This window comes from Vicia villosa, unplaced genomic scaffold (genome assembly GCF_029867415.1).
Source record: "Vicia villosa cultivar HV-30 ecotype Madison, WI unplaced genomic scaffold, Vvil1.0 ctg.000163F_1_1, whole genome shotgun sequence".
Classification (NCBI taxonomy): domain Eukaryota; kingdom Viridiplantae; phylum Streptophyta; class Magnoliopsida; order Fabales; family Fabaceae; genus Vicia; species Vicia villosa.
Genome location: NW_026705046.1, coordinates 1262003 through 1284833, shown reverse-complemented (window position 1 = coordinate 1284833; position 22831 = coordinate 1262003). Strand labels below are relative to the sequence as shown.

The 22831-nt window shown below is 35.9% G+C and overlaps 2 protein-coding genes across 4 annotated transcripts; one reads left to right on the top strand and one right to left on the bottom strand.

The window, feature by feature from the left end:
- The first annotated feature begins 376 nt into the window (after positions 1-376).
- On the top strand, positions 377-13012 carry LOC131624857 (probable aspartyl aminopeptidase). Its single transcript, XM_058895779.1, has 8 exons — positions 377-704; positions 785-920; positions 2951-3223; positions 4095-4242; positions 9824-10063; positions 10438-10570; positions 11599-12130; positions 12595-13012. The coding sequence occupies exons 1-7, from the start codon at positions 467-469 to the stop codon at positions 11811-11813; spliced, it is 1383 nt and encodes a 460-aa protein (XP_058751762.1). The 5' UTR covers positions 377-466; the 3' UTR covers positions 11814-12130; positions 12595-13012.
- LOC131624858 (uncharacterized) lies at positions 11598-21243 on the bottom strand. Of its 3 annotated transcripts, none has more exons than XR_009290673.1 (5): positions 20834-21243; positions 20030-20738; positions 18803-19163; positions 17123-17507; positions 11598-16614 (listed from the first exon to the last, which is right to left on the bottom strand). XR_009290673.1 is itself a non-coding variant. In XM_058895780.1 (4 exons), the coding sequence occupies exons 1-4, from the start codon at positions 21051-21053 to the stop codon at positions 17457-17459; spliced, it is 1341 nt and encodes a 446-aa protein (XP_058751763.1). In that variant the 5' UTR covers positions 21054-21243; the 3' UTR covers positions 16928-17456. The 3 variants fall into 3 exon arrangements, 1 of the variants encoding a protein (XP_058751763.1); XR_009290674.1 differs by having other exon boundaries at positions 11598-16528; XM_058895780.1 differs by lacking the exon at positions 11598-16614 and having other exon boundaries at positions 16928-17507.
- Positions 21244-22831: the final 1588 nt, after the last annotated feature.

Sequence of the window (22831 nt, the reverse complement as noted above, 5' to 3'; positions counted from 1 at the left end):
CCGTGAGTATCAGAGTTCGAACTCTGATGATGACGTTCAACCTAACAATATCGATTTTGCATGAGTTGAGCTAGGATTTGCCGACAGAATGGTCCCTATATTTTTTGTCAAGTAACCTAATGACTGAAATACTAAAAACTCAACCATGAATATTAAGGTTCAATCTCTAATAAAGACGTTCAATTTAACAATATCAACATTTGTGGTTGTTGAACTAGAATTTACAAACAGAATAGTTTAGTATGTAAAAGTTCACCATTTAAAAATAATTAAATGAGATGTGGTGGGTTTAAATTAGTGTCTATTAAGTTTATTATATCTCTACTTTTTTTTTTCTGCGAAAACATGGATATATTAACTGAAGTGATTTATCGAAAAATAATAGATCCTAGTATTTTAGTTCATATAAAATGCAAAATAGATATAGTTAACACTCAACGGCACGGTTGTTATTAGCGTTAGAACCATGGCATCAATAACGCGACCGCACATTCTTCTGCATTCTTGCGCTCCATCACTCAATCTCAAGCTCAATTCTTCGTCATCATTTCTTCGCCACCAAAAACTCCCAAATTCGTTACCCTTCACTCGTCGACGTAGCTTCTTCTCCGTCAATTCAACCTCTCATAAATCCGAATCTGTTTCCATCGTAAACGACCTTCTTGATTATCTCAACGAATCGTGGACGCATTTCCACGCCACAGGTAGTTTCGTCTCTTTTTTCCAAATTCCAGAAATACCCCTCCTCATTCTTCCGGAATTAACCTTTCCATTTCCTGCGCAGCGGAGGCAAAACGACAATTACTCGCCGCCGGTTTTCACCTTCTTAACGAGAACGAAGAATGGAACCTCAAACCAGGCGGACGCTACTTCTTCACTCGCAACATGTCTTGTTTGGTTGCTTTCGCCGTAGGAGAAAAGTGAGTTCAGTTATCTACGATTTACTATTTGTTTGTGTCGTTTATGACTTTGTTATTAGAGTGAATTTGTAAATCTGTTCTCGAATTTATAAGCATTGCTCAAAATAGTATAGAATATTTGCTAATTGGTAAGTTCATCCTCGTGAAATTGTAAAATGTATGTCAAAAATATTCTCCAGGTAGATTTCATTTCAATGCCACCACATTAGGGACTGATTTGTCTATGAAATTTAGGTCGGGACTAATTTTCCAATAATAAGCCAAAGCACAATTGTAATTAGGACAAATATTGTTAAGAAAAAGTATGCTAAACTTTTATGTAATGCCATATTTATGTTAGTGAAAATAAATATGAAATACCTGACATACCAATTGGTTCCGGAGTTCGATCAATATTGCATACCTCTCCAAACTGCTATAGATCTTTACTTTACAGAAAGAGAAAATATATTGTCTTTACAACAAATTCAAAACACTCAAAACCCAAATGCACAGAAGCTAAATTATTTTTCTTGTTTCTCTCTCTTTTTCTTTACTTCTTGCTAGATTTAATTTTGATTTATTATGTTGTTTTACTTTTGACTTAATTTATAGGAAGCATGAGCAGTGTTGTCAAATTGCCCCGCCATGACCGCTACGGATATACATGGAGGTTTTTGGGCTGGCCGCAATGGTAAATATTGGCCGCTATTGTGGGTTTTTCTGCCATAATCCGCAATAACGGCGCCGCAAAGCGTCTGGTATGGCGGGATTTTGGCTCTCCGCCATGGACCGCCATCCGCCATTGACAACACTGAGCATGAGGGAGGCTAGGCTCTGTTGCTTTCTATTCCTAATTTTAAAATATTAGAAAGCTAATCATTCATTGTTTCTAGACTTTTTCAACAATCTCCCACTTAAACACTGATTTTAATCTATTTTCACACCTCGATCGATGCAGTAGCCTTCTCTAATCTTTTATTCTAGCAGACCAACTGAAGCTGAGCATACATTCACACCTTTGTTAACATGTCTGATGGAAAAGAGGTAAAACTCTCACATCCTATAGTTTTCGATTGTGTAGCATATGTGCACATAAGTGATCAAGGTAGAAATATACTTGATCCAAAATCAAAAAAGTGCATTATCATCGGTTATGGTGAGGATGAGTCTGGCTACCGTCTTGATCACTTATGTACACATATGCTACACAACCAAAAACTCTAAGATGTGAGAATTTTACCTCTTTCCCATCATACATGTTAATAAAGGTGGTGACCATTGACAAACTAAAGTTGAATTCAACTTCAGTTGACCTACTAGATTAAAATACAGAGAAGGTTGTTGCATTGATTGAGAAGACAGATTGAAATAAGTCTTCAAGTGAAAGGTTGTTGAAAAACTCTAAAAACAATAAATTGGAAGCTTTTTAACTTCTTAAAATACCACAAAACCTTAAATAGAGAAACATAATTATAAAAATAGAAAGCAACGGAGCCTAGCCTCCCATGCTTCCTATAAATTAAGCCAAAAGTAAAACAACATAATAATACAATTCAGAGCCCGCAAGAAGTAGAGAAAAATAATGTAGTGTCTAGGCATTTGGGTTGTGAGTGTTTTGAGTGTGTTGTAAACACGATATATTTTCTCTTTTTATTAAGATCTGTAGCATTTCGGAGACGTAGGTATTATTGGCCGAACTCTGTAATCAATTGGTCTGTCATTTATCTCATATTTATTTTCTTTAATATAATTTTTCTTAACAACTGAGTTAAATTTCACAGGCAAATTTGTCTTTAGTGAACTAACATTGATGTAAAATCAACATGCAATGAGATATGTCTGGTTAACGTGGCACATCATAGCCTTTGACATTAGAAATGAATCGAAGGACAATTTTGAATGTTTTACAATTTTGGGAATGTATTTGTCAATTTGCAAAAATGAGTTACTATTATGACAAATGCTTACAATTTTGAAAACCAACTTGCCTATTCACTCTTGTTATTATTATTTGATGATGAAATTGTAATGGAACTTCTTTGTTGAAGGTACGATGTAGGTAATGGTTTTTATGCGATAGCGGCACATACCGATAGTCCGTGTCTGAAATTGAAACCAAAAACGGCGTCGTTGAAGTCTTCTTATATGATGGTAAATGTTCAGACTTATGGAGGGGGATTATGGCATACTTGGTTTGATAGGGATTTGAGTGTTGCAGGGAGAGTCATTCTTAGAAGAAGTGATAATTCTTTTTATCATAAGCTTGTCAAAGTCAACAGACCCATTTTGCGTGTTCCCACTCTGGCCATTCATCTTAGCCGGTACTATTAATATAACCCATTTTCATGTTTCTTACTTCAATAGTTCAATTACAACTCCTAGTTGCACTTAGGTCTCTTTGGATTGTGACTTGTTTGAGCTTAACTAAGGATTCCGTCTTTGTTACTTCAATTACAACTCCTAGTTGCACTTAGAGCTTGTTTGAATTGACTTATTTGAGTTTATCCACTGATATAAACACTTGTGTAACTATTTGAAAGGGCTTATGGAAATTGCTATATGTCCATAAGTTGTTCTCAGTTTATTTTCATAAGTTCTTCATCTTAGCTTGTGAAAACAACTTATAGGCTATAGCTTATACGAAAAAGTTTTACTTTATTTTATCTTTTGTTATAGAAATAGTTTATGCAAAATCACTAATATGATAAACCTTTAATTAATCTATTTATCAAAACAGGTCCTAACACTAACTAACTATCATCATCATGTTGATACATTCGACAAACCAACCATTATGGTCCAATGAGAATAACTCATCTAAAGTGAGTAGCAATCTCAATTAGTAATGGGAAATTTGAGGGTTGATAATTCAGTGCCCCTTTGATTTGTTATGCATGTATAAGTAACATAATCATTGATTTATTCATCAATGGTTAAGTACTTACTTTAGAGGAGCAAAATCTGATTTTTCAATGATATCATTTATCTCTTGTTTCCATAAATATTTTCAGTTAATGATCAGCAATCGCTATCAAACATCTGTACTATTATTATTGATGGAAATGTCTGGATTTTTCTATGCGACCCTAGTATTTTTGGCTCATTACTTCTTTACTATATGTTAATGCTCTGCCACAAAGGCATGCAGGCTAGCAGATTCTATTGTTGTCTCATATTTGTTTCATTGTTTAGCACAGTGAACCAGGATGGTTTCAAACCAAATCTTGAGACTCATCTTCTTCCTTTACTCTCGATGAAACTTGATGACACTTCTTCAGACTCAAAAGAGAAGACTGCTGCATTGTCATCCAAAGCGTCTCATCATCCACTGCTTATGCAGGTATGTAATTTCTTTTTCCCTTTCGGGTCAAGTTTGAATTTGAAGTACTCTTGAAAGGTACGAACTTTGAACAATTTTTCGTGTTCATGGATTCAAACTAATTGTGCTTCATTTGAATATTGCTATTGTAACCATCTGAGGACAGTAAACCATGCATACCAATAAAAAAATTTCAAACATTTATTTTAAAAAGACAATTTCATCCACCACTATTGTTCTCTTGTTTGTTTCCCATTCTTTCTGCCCAGTATAGTGAGCAAAAGAAAGAAAATTAAAATCAAATTCACTGTTTGCCAAATATAAATTGAAACGATTTTATACTAAAGCTATTGTAATACTGGATAGATATCTTTGAACGCAAGTCAAAGAAACATCACTCAAAGCCTGGCATGGCAATGTTAGGGAACTTGTAAAAAATTATTCTGCGGGCTATTATTGCTTTGCCTACCCTTCAGGTCTTGACCACAGCTAGATATCAGTATGCTACTATAGGGTAGAATACTGTTTTCTCAAGACATTCATGAGTTGATATTGATCAGTATTGTCAAATATCCACCATGGCCGCGTGAGCGGAGGTAGGGGGAGGCATATTTTTTTAGATTTTATCAACTAACATATAATACTATTAAATTATTTTCTTTTTGTAATTAATTAGTTTTGGTTCTCTTGTATATATTTTATATTGGCTCATTAAGAATTAGATGCTTTATTTTTTTGGTGTTTATCTCTTCATTTTTTAGTTAATTCTTATAATAATGTTTTTTATTAAATTGAATATGTATGTTCATTTAGTTTAGTTAAAATAATGTATGAGAAGAATATTATTTTCTCATTTTTTATGATAAAAGAAAGCGTAATTTATAGAACATAGTATTATGCATCAATTTTAGAGTATATTTGAATTGGTGTAATAGGATAGAACATTGCAAAATGAAATGCGATAACATTCTTTTTTTTTTTAAATAAAACTACCTTATTTTATTCAATTTAGCTCCATTCTACTCTATGCCATGTATTCAAATATATCATAAATTCATAGAGTAATATTAAGTTATTAACAATGTTTGAGAAATTAGTTTTGTTAGAGTAATTATATTGTATTAATTGTTAATCATATGTATAAACTATTTCCTATAATTTATCTAAAATATTCATTTTATTATTATAAGCATGGTCTATATTTTTCTTTTGGCCATGTAGCATAAATTTCCTAGTTCCACCTCTGCATGGCTGATTGCGATGGCGGATTTGGCAGTGTCAGTTTTTTGGCTTTCCACCATAGTCCGCCATATGCAATCTATAAGACTGATATTGATGATGGTAAGCAAAACATTGAGACCTCTCAATTCACAGTTCTTGTACTTGTGATTTCGTAGTCTCAAGATTGTAGACAACTTAATTGTATATAATGAGTGGTGCTAACCTGGATCATATGAAGGGTATCCGTTAAGAAATCTAGATTTGGAAAGTTACTATTTATTGGAAATTACAACACTCAATGCATTACTAATTTCAAAAGCTACACTTTCCCACCAAAAAAACTGTGATTTTCTTAACCACTGTCTTAGCATTTTCCTTCATACATATTTTTTATGTTTCGGCCCATTGCAATTTAATAACATACTATCTACTGAATTGGTTGCATTAGATATTTGCTTTTTAGATGCATAAAAATATGCTGGAAGATGGGCTGTAAATATTCAGGCATTGAGGGTAGGGACTGTTGAACGATTTTTTTTTTTACTTGCTTTCATGTTTTATATAAAAGAGTATATTAAATGGACTGAAACGATTTAGGCAGAGTTGTAAACAAATGATAAAAGAGGCAGCAAAGAGCATTATATGGAATTGATAGCTCCAGAGTAAGTACCGGTGATCTAGGCAAGACGCAATGAGGAAACATAACTTCATGTGTATGTGGCTGCACATGGCCAATTTTATATGTTAAGAGTCTCACATCGGACAATATATGGCCTGAACATGTGCTTATAAGTGGGGGCAATCCTCACCCTACTAGCCGGTTTAAGCCGGTTTTGTAGGGATGAGTTAGGCCCAACCATATTTCTTAACGCTATTTAACATAGCCATGTTTATTATGTTGGATATCCGAAAAAAGCTACCTAGCCAAATTGGTTGATCTCTTTGCGTTTTAGCGATTAAAACGGATACCATGTGCCATACTGAAATGGAATTATACAAGCTTGTCTGTCTCAACTTTTAACTTGTTGCGAACCCGAAAATCCGCAACTTAGAGAATATAGAAGAAATGGATTAAAATGCACAAATATGAGGAAAATGGTGTATTATTTCTGAAACTGAAAGGTAAATGCAAGAGGATGAATATCCTAATGCCCACAGAGCAAAGCTCCTACAGAGGCAAGAAGCCAACTGTCCATAACAAACTATAATCTTCCATAATGATCTCACACTCCCTCGCCTCACTCTATATACTAAGAGGCATAACAAACTTGCCAACTAAGCAGCCTACCCCACTCATTATTTACCAAATAACCTCATCATACTCTTTATTACAATAATAGCCCTTTTCCTATATCTCTTGTACTCGGGTCTCTATCAATACCCACCCCTTCAAAACAACCTTGTCCCCAAGGTTGAAATTTGCATCCATCAAACTTGTCTCCATTAAGCAAACCATTCCAGCAGTAGTCACAAGTTGTAGCTGCCATAGGAAAATTGAGCTCTCCTGGGTCCCATTGCCGGACCGGCACCGAGTAATACAATGACATTATACTCTCATTATCTGATGATCCTTGTCTTGGATAAATGCATTTAGTGGAAGAGACTTTTTGCAGATGCTTATGAATGATACACCAACACAAGTGCTTGAGGGAATTCCAAATCTTTCCCCTATCATATACAAAATTAAGCCCGTTGCAGAAAGTGGGTAAGTTCCTCCAATAGCATTCGCAAACAGTAACTACCTTCATAATATTGAACTTCCCTAGATCCCATTGTATGACCAAAGTTTTTGGGTTTCCCGATATCATTTCAAAACAAAACTCATAGTCTCCATTATTTCTACCCACAGCTATCATTTCCTTCCAAGTACTTTGAATATTGAATATTGACACAAGAGCAAACTCATTTGAAACCTTCAATACATCAATTATTGATTTCTCTGCAATTCTTAAGGACAAGATCACACCATTTATTAAACCCTCCATTGCAAAATTCTCAAACTGAAGAGCAGGTGTCATGCTCTTGTTGTCACATAGCATAAATTCATTGGTCAGCTTAGATGTATAAAAGAAAGAAGCCTCCAAATCCGTTATCAAAAATGCTGCTGCGTAAAGCCCATCCCCACATTCTATTACACTTGATAAACAATTATATACTCCCATAACAGTCAGAAATAAGCAACAGAGGTTAAAGTCAACCACCTTTAATATACTTGGTTCAGGGGATGTTGTAGTGTTGCTACTGTATGAATGCAGACCTGCTAGGTAAACTAAGTAATCAAAATTACTTACCTCTGACATAAACAAAAATAATAACCAAGCCCTCACTTCCTTCCTTTTAGGCAAAGACTCTTCTGATAGTAACTCATTCCTCATATCACAACTAGTTGTATTAAGAATCAGATCTTCAAAATCATGTGTTAATGGTGGTTTCTTCAACAGCGACCACCTGATTTTGGCAATTAAATCAACATCCAACACCTCAAACTGTGGAGGGAATAAATAAATGACCGCCGACGATAAAGTCACAACAATAGGCTCTATAGTGGCATGGAGATGCAACAACGTGCTTTTAGAGGAAGCATGCATAGAAGATTGTAAGAGAAAATGAGACGCCGGCATCTTGGGTGGCGGCGGCACACATACAGGAGACGTCGGCAAAATGCATGAGAGAGTAAACGCAGTTTGCACGCTATCAATCACCACTCTCTCTTGAATTGAATCTTGTGAGAGTACACCTTGAAATTGGTTATCACTTGCCCTATTGTCGTGTACAGAGAAGTTCTTAGAGAAACGCATCAAATCTATTATTTTCATTTTAACCAGTATATCTGGGCCCCATTTTTTTTGTACCCAAAGGTTTTCAACCGGGTCAAATAGCCAAATCCCAGTCCACGTGGTAATTTTAACCGCCTCAAATGTAAAAGTAAGACTCATTAGGTTAAAAGAAGTATTAAACTTCTCAATTACCCATTCTACCCCTAGCTTCTCCCAAAATACGCTGATTTCACTCACCGTCGTATGGCGGTTAGAATCAAATACCACAAATGAACCAATGACCGGCGGCAACGAATGTATTTTCCGACGATGCAACACCCGGGTCATTTGGAATCTTTCTTCCTGTATTTGTTTCCAAGGTGATTCTTGATCTAATGCCCCAGCACCCGAACAAATGTTCTGCCATTCCGGAGGTTTCGGTGGCACTGAGAAAAACCCCACACTCGAATCATTGTCTGGTGGCTTTCTTGGCGGTTCTCGCCGTGGCAGTGTTGTCACGAGTTGATCAGAGTCCCGCGATTCTGACGGACCTAATTCCGGCGAGAGTATATCAGGTGGCTTTGGTTCGAGTAAAATCTTAATCAGTGAATCCAAGTCTGGCGGTTCCGGCGACAGAGGTGGCTCAAACACAAACACCTGATGCTTTCCTCTTTGTACCTCATTCACTTCTTTCGTCTCTGTCACAATCTCCATGATCTTTTCTGGCTGAGGTGTTAACCTTCGTAATTCATTGCTAGCCTTGACTTCTCCGGTATTGTTCATCACCTTTAGCACCAATTCATTCTCGCCATCCTTTGACTCTGTATGGTTCTCAGGAGTTTCATTCAGAACGTATCCATGGCTTTCTTCCTTCTCAACTTCTGCAGATTCCATCATCTCCCACAGATCTGGGATGAACTTTATAATGAAAGCCATTTCAAAAGTCTTCCACGTGATATCTTGTTTACCTTTCTTCCAAGAGAGCCACCAGGTAAAAGCATCCCCACTCAACCCAAATGCTGTCACCCATCCCACCTTTCTTTCTTCACTAAGCCAAGTGTTGGCCTCAAAATACCGATCTAACTGGATTAGCCACCAATAACCATCTTCTGTTCCGTCAAATCTTGGAACCACCTTCCTCGACATCACTGGCTCTCCGTCGGATCCGGCAGGTCGGACCATTGTTGCGAACCCGAAAATCCGCAACTTAGAGAATATAGAAGAAATGGATTAAAATGCACAAATATGAGGAAAATGGTGTATTATTTCTGAAACTGAAAGGTAAATGCAAGAGGATGAATATCCTAATGCCCACAGAGCAAAGCTCCTACAGAGGCAAGAAGCCAACTGTCCATAACAAACTATAATCTTCCATAATGATCTCACACTCCCTCGCCTCACTCTATATACTAAGAGGCATAACAAACTTGCCAACTAAGCAGCCTACCCCACTCATTATTTACCAAATAACCTCACCATACTCTTTATTACAATAATAGCCCTTTTCCTATATCTCTTGTACTCGGGTCTCTATCATAACTACCCGAGGTTTTGAGTGTAGCTTACTTAACTTTTGCTTAATGCTTACTCTATTCTCTATAATAGCCCTTGACATTAATTTTCAGATATTGGCAGAGGAGTTGAAATGTGAAGTTGATGACATAGTGAGTATTGAACTGAATGTTTGTGATACTCAACCTAGCTGTCTTGGAGGTGGAAACAATGAATTCATTTATTCTGGAAGATTAGATAATCTGGCTTCAAGTTATTGTGCATTAAGGGCACTTATTGACTCGAGCGAATCTCCCGGTGACTTAGCTAATGAACATGCAATTCGGATGGTTGCTCTATTTGACAATGAGGAGGTACTTTTCTTCTTTTTAATTTGTATGCTTCTTATTTTATAGATGCCCGATTTTTATTCCAGTAACAAGCCGGTTTTGCATGGTTGAGTTAGGTCAAACCACATTTCTTAACAATAAATATCTCGTTATTATAATTATATTCAATAACAATGTACAAGAAAGACTATATCATTAAACAATTGCAATAAAACTTTCATTCAAATTGATGGAAATAACCTCATATCAATCATTAGTATTGTGGGATTCTTTTCACTTACAATAAATCAAATTAATTCTTTTATGATATATCCTACTCACATGTTGGTATATTGCATCTACTGTAATGATATTTTTCCGTTGATTTCTCAGTCCTACATCTAACTACTTTTATTTAGGTGGGTTCAGATTCTGCTCAAGGAGCCGGTGCACCCACCATGTTTCAGGCCATGAGACGGATAGTTGCGAGCTTGGCAAATAACAATGTTGGTGAAGGCTCTTTTGAGCGAACTATTCGCCAATCATTTCTTGGTATATCCTCCTCTTGCAAATTTGTGACAAATGCATGAGCATACAGTTTGACACCATGAGTGTAATTCCAATATTATGGGTTGATTGCCAACTTCGGTTATCAATCTTCTGTTAGTAACTTAGTAGGTCAACCGGGATTACTAAGTAGAGTGGCTCTTGTGAAGGCTTAGATTATTGATTAGGCTTGGAACTTTTTGGGTAGAGTTTAAGTAAGAATGGAGAGAGTACGGGGCTTAAAATAATGGCTGAAAATGATAAAAGAGGTCATGTAAGCTGTTTCAATTTCAGCCACGGCAACCAATTGTTGCAAGACTTATATTTTTATAAGGGATGTGAGTAAGGCTCTGTTTGGGAGTTTGGAGAGAAAGGGAAGGGGAGGACTTTGAAAAAATGGAACGATTGAGTGAAAAAAATAGAAGGATTTATGTGGGGAGAGTTTTGGGGATTTATTTTTATTCAAAAACCAAAATTCCCCGAATTTGGGGAACTAAGCATTATTTTATCATTCTTTACAAAATCTTTTTTTTACAAAATGTTAAAGAATTCTTTATATTTTTTTTTTAAAATCATTTTTTGAAGCCCTCCCTTCTCCTCCCCTCCAAACTTCCAAACAAAACCTAAGAAACTAACCCTGATATTTATTTATTAATTTTGTTTCGGGAACTCTCTCTTCTGTTTACTAGATCTATTATGATGCCAATTTAAATTTTTGGGTTCAAACCAAAGATTTAATTAAAAAATGGAAAGAGAGCTTATACTGAATTTGTTTAAGGATTTCTGAAAATGTGTTGATGATTTTGTCTTGCAACCCGGAGAGTGTCTCATTAATTAGATGTCAAAAATATATTACAGTTCAATACTTGGTGATTTTGTCTATTGGAAAATAGTATATGGATAACTGAGTATATGGAAAATAGTGATTTTTATTGTCATATGAGCATTAGTAAATTTAATGTCCATAATTTATTGTCTTACATAATATTCTAAAAGGGACCACTAAATTACCTTTTGGATTCTGTTCCTAACAGTGTCTGCAGATATGGCCCATGGAGTTCATCCAAATTTTTCAGATAAGCACGAGGAACACCACAGACCGGAATTGCAGAAAGGACTTGTTATTAAGCACAATGCAAACCAGCGCTATGCTACAAGTGGAATCACATCTTTTCTTTTCAAAGAAGTTGGGAAAATCCATAATCTTCCAACTCAGGCAATTCCTCTCTATTATTTCATTTTTGTTTAAACACCTTATTCCTTTTAATGCAAATTATTTATTTAAATGGAATGTTTAGCAAAAAGTCTTCAACTTTTTTTTTTGAAGTTACTGTGGGTAGCTTTTGAAAATAATCTCTTGCAATAGATGAAAGAGAAAGTAAAAGTGTTATTTACGCTTGTTATATCAGTTAATTGACGTGTCTTAATATTATATTTTATCTGCACACTGTAGGAATTTGTCGTTAGAAATGATATGGGATGTGGATCAACCATTGGTCCAATACTCGCTTCTGGGGTTGGCATCCGAACTGTTGACTGTGGAATTGCTCAACTTTCAATGCACAGGTATCAAATAGTTTTAGGGGGAAAAAACAACGGCCTATATGATATCAAAACCTTGTCATATGTCCAGCCTTGATACTTAAAAAGTATAAGTTATAATCATGTCTAACAGTTGGTTCTTGCACATTAAGAATTTGTTTGGAAAAAATATAGAGGATAGGTGATAAGGTAGCTTATAGTGGATGAGTTAATAGCTTATAAGTTAGTTGATAGCTTATAGAGAATAAGCTAGCTAATTGAATTTGTATTGTTTGACAAAATTAACGGTTAAACTAACTTATACATGTAACAGAATAAAATAAGCTATAAGCTCATGAGAAAATGGAAGAAGAAAGAACATTCTAGAAAATAAGCAAATGTTATTACTTTATTGTTCCAAGTTCCAATTCATCCCTGACTCACTCCAAGAGTATATAATATCAAAACTTTCTACTGCATGTCTGAGTCTGCTTGTACTTGGTTTGCAGTATAAGAGAAATATGTGGGAAGGAAGATATAGACATTGCATACAAGCATTTCAAAGCTTTCTATCAAAACTTTTCCAGCGTAGACAAGATGCTGACTGTGGATAGCTGAGCTGTGTTGCTGAGAATATGTATGGTGCCATAGTTGTGTTTGATGAGGAAGTGCTGATAATGGAATCAGATGTATACATTGGTTTTGCAATTGGTTTAGATTAGATGATTCCCGGAACAAAGTGCTTCTAAAACCTTAGCACATCCACTTTCTTGCCTAGCATTTAGTTTGATTATGCAAGAGTTTTGTTTTACATATATATGTCTGAGTTCAGGCCCTTTCTATTTGCTCAGAAGGCATCTGTTGTTAATACATTAATAACAATTGGAATTTTGGTTTTATTTGGTTACGCTGTGTATTTTTTATTAAGATGCGTACTTGGTAATTTCTTTTGGGGATGGGAAAAGTCCTCCAGAAAAACAGTGATGTCTGGTATATCTGGCCCCAGTGTAACATTTATGATGGGGCAACCTATTTTCTTTTATCCGCATATGACCATCCTTGGGGTTGCTTTTCCCACCCTTAGTGATGGAGAGTCACCCTAATGAATCTCAAAATTGTCCTTCCAACATTTAAGAAGTACACCTTCGAATGTCTCTAATGCACACAAAAACACAAGTGACACACTTTCATTTTATCAAAAAATACTCCGAAAATGTATATTTGGACTAATCCATACAATGATTGTGTTTATTTCACAAGTTAGTGAATAATTTGGAAGTGCAATTCCGAATTTGTCAAGCGGAAAATTGAATAAAACACCATCTTGCGTGTATTCTTCATTCATGAGCATACCACCATTCTTCTTTAAACCCTATCAAAATCTCTTTCCATATTCAATCGAGTTTTGTATAGGTAACGTACATGTATTTCCTTCCTCATTGCTTGCTAGAATATGGTTTTTGTTGGGGTAAAACGGACGTTGCATCCGGAAGTGTAATGCTGGATTACTAATGAATGTGGTTACATAAGTGTATTTTGGGATTATTGTAATGTTGAATTTGAGTTTTTAATGTATTTTTGTTATGATTGGCTTTAGATGTGGTGCACCCTGAGGATGTCTTGAAAGCTAATGTGTTTATGGATGTTATATTGGGTGATGTCGAGGTAAATGTTGGAAAACAATTTACACATAAATAGAAGTTTGTTACTTGTGAACATATGCTCCAATGGATTCGTACAGGGGTAGCCAAATTATTCTACGCTATAATCGGAAGGTCAAATGATGGTTCTGATAGAATACAGGAATTTGTGACATTGAGATGCGAAAGAAGTGACAAGTACACAAAAATTACCTGGAAGTTGAAATAGGATGACAGCGGAACAAGGAAATGTGTGTGTTCTTTTAAGTTGTGTGGTATGACGAATAATACATGGACATTTAATGTGATTTGTGGTATACATAATCATGACTTATTTTATAAGTTAGTCGATCATCTCATTGCATGTCGCCTTAATCCTCAAGGGAAGGATCTTGTTTCTAACATGACATTGAACATGGTGCAATCCAAAAACAATCTTGCAACTTTGAAACGGATGGTGTGATGAAGAATGGTAAATAGAATATATCTATCATGACCGAATGGGAAGTGATTCAAGAGATATTTTTGAAAGTTGGTGACAACATGAAACTGTACTTCAAAAAGCAGCTGAGGATGATTGCCTCTCCAGAAACTACATATTTGAAACGCTAAAAAAGGGTGATCCTAAGAAGGTCAAACCAACACAGAGTGACAATTCAACAAAGAAATCTTCTTCTTATTTTGAACATGTTAACACACATTTCTCGGTTTCTCCATCTTCAAAATATCAAAAAGTGTTTTCAAACGTGCTCACATTAGCAAATCATCTCATTCGATACCTTTACCAAAAATCAAATACATTGAAGAGATATCAATTTTTATGCACAAATGCATTGAACGGATTGTAGATATCAAGGATGACATTAACTATGGTTATTGTGTTGTTTCAGCTTTGCTCTGTAGAGGATATTAGAATCATACACTTGTCCACCAACAACTTCTCAAAGAGTTTAAGGCACGTAAGGAATCATACATAATGCTATACCAGAAGAAAAAAAAAGAATATTTCGATGCAATTCATAAATCTCTTATTCCTTATGTTAGCTGTAACACCCAAGACCAATGAAGACGGAGAGTGGTTGCCGATGCATAAAGCATGACAATGAGCTACTCCTGGAAGCTTCTAGGCAAAAATCGAATTCACATCGGAATGAGAGGAATTCTGAGGCTGTGCAGGTATGGGACTACATGGTTGAAGGAAGGCTTATAAGAATTTATTGATACTACATATACCAACAAGATGTATCTTCTTTTTGGTAGCCTAACAAATAAGAATTTCATAGTTAAACATGTTTAACTTGGAGTAGTATTTGGATGGGTGAACTTTGGGAAGTTTCCTAAAAAGCGTGTGAGTGAGGACAAAGCATGCTGATAAGATTCGTGTTGATTTGTGGGATCAATCTATAATCTTAAAAGCAGTCAGGGCATTACAAATAGTATCAGAGCAGACCTCTCCCAATACGATGTGGTTTAGGGACGAACCAAGCGGAAGCTGATGGACATGTAACACTCAAGATCAACGAGGACAAGGAGTCGTCGTCGGTGCATAAGCATGACAATGAGTGGCTCCCGACAGCTTCCAGGCAAAAGTCAAATTCACATCGGAATGAGATGGATCGTGAGGTTGCGCATGTATGAGACTACATGGTTGAAGGAAGACTTATAAGAATTTATTGGTGTTACATATACCAACAAGATGCATTTTTTTGTAGCCTATCAAATAAGAACTCCATAGTTAATGGTGCTTGATTTGGAGTAGTATTTAGGTGAATGACCTTCTAGGAAGTGTCCTAGAAAGCGTGTGAGTGAGGACAAAGCATGCTAAAAATATTCGTGTTGGTTTGTAGGGTCAGTCAATAATTCTGAAAGCAGTATGGGCGTTACATTAGTAGTCCGACATTAGAGAAAAAATTGACGTGCTTCCCTAAAATGGGTCATATTATAGAATATGCATATAATAGGGTGTGTATTGGTATGACAAGATATGACATCTCCGAAACATTTTTTTCACTTTGGAGTGGTCCACCTCAAAATTCAACGGTATGCATTACGTGTATTGGATGGCTTTCAAAATCATTGCATTTTGTTCGTGTTTATTTCAAACCGGGATGTCATATACCACATACATCACTAGAGTGGACACCTCATTCCACAAAAGAAGTTGAAACTTGGTTAGATAACATTTTGGATATGATGGAAGAATTCACCAAGTTGAGCAAGATTGAAAGATAATCAAATAAACAAAAGTTAAAGGCAGAATCACCCATAGATATAGATTTAAGTTTTGACGCATGTTTTGATGCCTTTTAGTTTTTATCTAACAATGTATTTAAGTGAAGATTCGTTTTTTGTATGCAATGTTGGATTGATATTGTCAATGATATAATCAGGATACATTTTAATGTATATTTAACTTTGTATAAATATTGATTGTTCTTTTTCTTTTCTTTTGAACTCACCCCATTTTATTGAAGAAAAAAAATAAGGTCCATATCGAATCGAATCAACCTGTTACACTCCTAAATCCAACCTATGTAAGTAACAAATGACAAGGATTGGCAGCAGTGGCAAGTGAAACCAGAAGAACAATAAACAGGCAACTGAAGTCTTTTGCAATTTATCTAAGACACTAAATGGTTTAAATCAACCAACTAATAGATAAATGGAAAGAAAATCCATGCAGAAAAATAGTACTTGCTGAGATGAATACATGTTATACACATATATGTCGTGGTATACATGTTTAGCATAATTCATCAGAATAGTGTAAAGCATCGCATGACAACAGCTTGGGAAATTCCACCTAAATCTCGGCAACAAAATTCCAGCAGTGAGAATGCAGACTTGCCAAGCTCTATTACAGAGTAAGAACTTGAGCTCTTTAAGGAGCTGTTTCAAAAACAAGAATCATTTTGTACTTATTACTTAAAAGGTAGCCTGAACTAAAGCTTACTTTACATTTACCTAACTAAAAGCAAAGAATGTAAAAGAAAAATTTTAAAAATCATTATAATTATAAGATAAATGTAGAAACTTTTTATTGGAAATTGTGTAATATTTTTATTAAAAATTTATAATTAATGTTTTCATTGCTTTGTTTCAAGACAAACTTCTATTAATGTGTTTTTTATTTTAACATGTGCCCTTAGGGCACATGGTAGCTTTACCCTAATTATAATAATATAATTCACATGACAAGGTGTAAGACCAAATTAACAGAGAAATGAATTTCGATGATGGAATGTTTGAATATACTACAATACAGGCTGATTTCACATTATTCATTTATCCAATTTTAATAAAAGAAAATTATGAACTTTTACACAAGTAGAAAAGAATCGCCCAGACAAGCTACAAGAACTACTGTATTCCATAGGATAGATCAAGCAACGCATACCTTCATTCAAATCAAGAGCAAACTTATTCAGCTCTGGATAAGTCCTCAAGGGACTCCTGATAATCATCAGGAGCAATGTGCGTAATCTAGAAGCTCTTAACTGAAATCACAAATGTCTGCAAGGGACATGGAAGATGCAATAAGCATCTTTGAAGACCAAGAATGGTGGAAAGCATCAATGATGGTCTTACAGAAATGTACAAATCCATTCCAGTCAAACTCGGCCCATATGCCTGCACTGAAATCAGCTAACAGAAATCTTTTAAGCTGCAGCAGCCCATCAGTTAACAACATATGTCCCAGGCTGATCAGTTGCCGGCACAGCCCATACCCTTTACCAGGGCCAGACCAGTCCATAATTTGCATCAGGTGGTGGTTGATGAGACTGGAGTATCAAAAACAACAAAGAATATAATTAGATGCAAAGAAAAAGTAAAAGACTTAAAAATATGTTTGCTCACTTGGAAAACTCAATTATTTTTGTGGAAAGATGCATGCATAGTATCACATCATTATCTAGACACATCAAACAAGCATTTTCTTGAAACATATGGCCTTAGGGCATAACCAAAGAGATCAGAATTAGTATATTTACAAATCAGATAGAAAGGAAATGCACAAGTGAGCACAACACACCTTCAAGACTATATACACCCATGAATCACTAAGAATAAATTAAGTTTTAAAAATAAAATGAAATTGCAAATGAGGTGTCTGTCTTCTTCCACATGTTCAAAACAAAATAGAAATTTGCTACAGTGTAATAAAAGCCTATTTCAAAAATTGTTTCAGCAAGGTTGAGTTCGCATGTATCAAAAAATCGGAGCAGTCACATTCAAAGCCAGGGAAATGCATCAAAATCATTGTAGCACCGACATCTCTGAAAACCGGTGTCTGTGTCAGAGTCGGACACCAACACCAACACTTGTGATTACTTGTCAATGCCAGCATCGTGTCCGGTGTCTTGTCCGTGCTTCATAGATGATAATAGATCTCAGGAACAGATATTATGTTTGTCTTGTCTCCTCTTTTTTGTGTGATTCCCATCTACACATGTGTGTGCAGCAATTTTATATCTACTCTATATTTTTCTTTCATACTCCAACTTCTTAATTATGTTTTTGAGATACAATATCAAGAAAATATGTAAAAACAGTTTTGGTCCACAAGGGTCAAATGATATGAGATTGAAGCTATGATATCCGGAGGTTTATATATCTGAAATTTATGGTAGTACTTTAGAGTTGCTTTCATTCAGTTCAGGTATGTAGTTTAACAATTTTATATAAAATTCACTCACATGGAAAGCTAAGCATATTGCCTTGTTAGATTATTATTACCTTTGTCCCCAAATATAAGACCCCTTGAGAAAAACACAGGAATTAAGAAAGTCGGTTGATATTAAATTTGTTGACATTCGATATTATTTTATAAATTTATCCTTCCAAGAGACAAATAATCAATGCTTGCATAGTGTATATTACATATTTCAGAAAAAGATATAACATAATTAGGGGTATGTTGGTAAAAAATAAATAATTAACGTAGTTGACAATTCAAAGAGGGTCTTATAAAAAGGGACGCAAAAAGCCCAAGAGGATCTTATATTCGAGGATGGATAGAGTATATAAGAGTATATTTGATTTGACAATTAAATTGGACATTTAGATGCTGTAATACCTGTAGAAATGGTTGATGAAGAGGTTCATGAGGAATAAAAGGCATTCCATGACAGTGACAAGAATACTGAGATGAATGCAAATACAAAGCCGGTGCAGAGCATGTACCGACTTGTCTAGGATTAAAAGGTAACATGACCTCTGGATATCCATATCCTATTCCAGCAGGTAATGGTGGAGCCCATGGTCCAGGTATGTGCTGGAAAAGAGGTTGTGGGTGGTGTTCAGTAAAAAGCTGCAGTTCATGAGTGGATCCAAGATGTGGAAAGTCCGTGCGGTAATTTGATACGGCTGTATACATCGGCTGCATGGTATATGATCCTCCATTGAACCCAAATCCAGGGTCAAATCGTTGCACATACCTGTTAAGCGAGTAAAAAAATCAGATAAATCCATAAACCCATACACCAAGCATGTCTTCATCTTTATATTAGTTGGACACAATTATTGAGGGAACATAGAAATATTAACATGTCAATAAATATTGCCTAAATAAATCACAGGAGCATTATTATATTATAAAATTGCATTTCATTCTGATGCAGAGACCCAATAGCATACCAAATTTACATGCCCTTAAACACATCTAAAGCTTTAGATCCTAGAACATCTATTATTCAGCATAAAAATCCAAAATTCACTTCAAAAAGAACTTGGGAATTAGGATATAATGACCAACAGTGAGAAATCCAAAAACAAGTATATTAATTAAGCACGACTGAATGGCAACACCAACATGTCTCAAGCCTTTTCTAGAAGAAAAATACATCATATTTCCAAACACAAAAAAAGACTAGGTACCATGATACTTCAGGCAGTGTTCTTTTATTCATGTCACTTGTGTTGAAATTCATTAGTGTTGGAACAAGTAATGACAGGTGGTGTTAGAATTTGATAGTGTTTTCATTAAGAAGAAAGTGGAAATGCTGAAGCAGAAACCTCCATGCATAACCTAACACAGACGAATTAACACCAATACCCTCCCAAAACTCAAAATCATGAACATGATAAATTAAAATAGGGATAAATGTATTATAATATAAAAACCATCTCAAACATCATGAGCATGATAAATAAAAATAATATCAAAGCCATCTAATAACTCCTACAATGGCAGTATTAAATTTACGTCTGAGAGCTCAAATCCTTTATTTTGAGAAAGCTGGAAAAAAAAACTACAACTTCAACATACTTAAAGGCTAAATGAAACGGTAACAGGCACCCATACCTTTCATAGCTCCTGTCATAATCAGGATCCTTGCGGTCAACTTCACGGTCCCGATATATCGCCACCCTGCTATTCTGCATGGGCCTACCAACTGATTCCTTCTCTTCCCTATTTCTAGCCTTAATGTTAGTTGTGGAAGACTCAATCAACACCCTACTGGAACTGACATCCGGCACAGAAGCCGGTTTATCTTCAACCTGAGAAAAATCCAAAGAACCAAGTAAAGAGTTATCCTGCTTCCTTGACTCGCAACCTGGTTCTGGCTTCCCATCCATAGTACTACCATTATCACTTGAACTAAAGATCCTAGCCCGAGCCCTACTATACTCCTCTGTCCTCTCTTCCACACTTTTAGAGTTCCGATTCTTAACTGAATTTGAATCTGTATCACTAAGAGCTAGAGACTGCTTCTGTGGTCTCTGTTTAATCGCAACCTGCTTGAGAGCAGTGTCTTCTGACGCTAACTTTACAGGGATGTCTGCAAGACGAACGAGAGGAGGCTTATATCCAAAACTCTTGTGGACAATAATAATCGACCCAGAACCATCTGGTAAACTATCATCCACTAAAACCATTGACTGCAACGAGTAATGCTGAGCCACCCGATGTGCTGCCAACCGCAAATACGAAGTTGGTAGTTTCTGAAATTTAAGCTGCTGTTGATTAGGATCATGAATGAACTTCACAACATCCTGCTCCATCCGCAGAACTGTAAATTAAATTACAAAGCTCAATCAGTATTGTAAAACATAAACCTAATTTCTACAAGAACTTCAAAATTTTCTTGAAATGTAGAAAACTCACTGGAAAGGCGTTCGCGAGGGTTCTGAACCGCGTCAAGAAGGAACTGGTCAACTTGATTGATAACGTCATCGGAGATGTTGATGTTACCGTCAATGGACGACGGAGGAGCATCGTCGGCGTGTTCGTCGGAAGAGTGGTTCAATTTCAGGCGGCTTATGGAGTCGTTCAAATCGGCGACTTCTAACGACGGCGAGGCTCCAGAATCTTGAGCAGAAGCCATGGCGAAGAATTGGAAGTGAAGAAATGGAATCTTCTAGGGTTAGAGAATCGAACGAATCATTGGAGGAGGTTTCATGAGATACGGTTAGGGTTCAAATTTGCATACTTGTTGGAAATTAAGAGAGTGAAGGGGTTACGGAAAAAATATCTCTCACGTGTTCCTCCTTAATAGTTAATACATCACTCTAATCCAATTCACGCGCTATTAAAGTTGTTGAAATTTAAATGAATTTCACTATAACAAGAAAAGAAAGGAGAAACTCTTAATCCACTCCCTGGCCTCTAGGGCATCTTACGCGTTGCCAAAAATACCTCCTGTTTTCGTAAATGTATTTTTTAAAGTACCTTTTTGTTTGCCAAAGTTTATTTGTTCTATAGTTACATCTATAGAATTCTTCCAGTTATGCATTTACGAAACAATTTGATGTTAAATTCGCGTCAGACTATTCTCCTCCCTCATTCTTCTCTTTTCATCTTCTCTACTCTCTCAATCTCTCTCAACCTAAAATTATCAAACTTCCACCAAAATTCATTGTTTTCTCTCAAGTTCGGCAGTGAACATCAACAACAACGATCAACACATTCCAACTCGTTTAAAACTCAGTTTAATTGGTAAGTTTTCGAGTATTTCCCGTTATTTCATTTGAATACACTTTTAGGTGTAGAAATCATTAGGTAGTTTTAGAAACATAGTTTAGAGACAATGTAGGTCCTTTTTATGTGTAAAACGGATGACCAAGCCGCCAAAAACAAGTTTTTAGAATGCTGGAACAGTGATAGACGCCATTGTTGCGTATTTAGAGCTTTAGAACGTTCCATATGTGCATCTACGGAACAAATGAAACGTTAGGTAGTTCCGTATATACAGCTACAAAGCATTTTATTTTATATTCGCGTCAGACTCTTCTCCTCCTTCGTTTTTCTCATTCCAACTTCTACTCTCTCAAACTCTCTAAACCTCTAAAATCAAAGTTCCACCAAACTTCGTGGTTTTTTCACGAGCTCATCAGGGACCATCAACATCAACAATCAAAAGACTTCGACTCCTTCAAAACTCAATGTAATCAATAAGTTTTTGAGTTTCGGAGTTATTTTCGAGTATTTCCCGTAATAGAGTTAGAATATAATTTTAGGTGTAGAAATTATTCGATAATTTTAGAAACATAATTTAGAGACAATCTAGGTATTTTTTATGTGTAAAACGGACGATCAAGCCACAAAAAATGTGTTTTTCAATGGCTGGAACAGTAACAGACGTCATTGTTATGTTTTGAAGCTTCAGAACGTTCTGTAGGTGCATCTACGGAACAAATGTAACGTTAGATAGTTCCGTAGATGCAGTTCCGGAACAAACCCAGTTTTTTAGAATGTTGGGTGCTTCCGTAGATGTATCTACATTAGAGTTCCATATTTGCACCTATGGAATTAAAAAAAATTGTTTTTCCTGTTGTTTTTATAATTTAATTGTATATAACTCGACTTTTATTTGAAATATGCAGACATTATGGCCGGCCATCCAAACCGCATAATATCTGAGAGGATTACACATGCATCTGTGCGACGTGCACGAATGCAGATAGTCTCATAGGTGACAGATGGCACCTTCGTTCCAGCATATGTACTTGACACCTCAGTTCTAGCAGAGGTGATAGATGAGGTCACCCCGCAGAGTCACACGGAGCATAATAGACAGAGGCCTTCCACACATACTTCTTTATCCCTGAGGCGTCGGGATGATGGTGAGGGTACCTCACAGACACCCTCCAACCGCATACGTCT

What these genes read in the sequence shown, in the direction of transcription:
- LOC131624857 (XM_058895779.1), top strand. Translation starts at nt 467, where the DNA reads ATGGCATCAATAACGCGACCGCACATTCTTCTGCATTCTTGCGCTCCA. An exon ending in GCTTTCGCCGTAGGAGAAAA is followed by an intron (nt 921 to 2,950) that starts GTGAGTTCAGTT and finishes TCTTTGTTGAAG; the next exon opens with GTACGATGTAGGTAATGGTT. An exon ending in TATTCGCCAATCATTTCTTG is followed by an intron (nt 10,571 to 11,598) that starts GTATATCCTCCT and finishes TGTTCCTAACAG; the next exon opens with TGTCTGCAGATATGGCCCAT.
- LOC131624858 (XM_058895780.1), bottom strand. Translation starts at nt 21,053, where the DNA reads ATGGCTTCTGCTCAAGATTCTGGAGCCTCGCCGTCGTTAGAAGTCGCC. An exon ending in CCCTCGCGAACGCCTTTCCA is followed by an intron (nt 20,739 to 20,833) that starts GTGAGTTTTCTA and finishes TTTAATTTACAG; the next exon opens with TTCTGCGGATGGAGCAGGAT. An exon ending in TATGACAGGAGCTATGAAAG is followed by an intron (nt 19,164 to 20,029) that starts GTATGGGTGCCT and finishes CTCGCTTAACAG; the next exon opens with GTATGTGCAACGATTTGACC.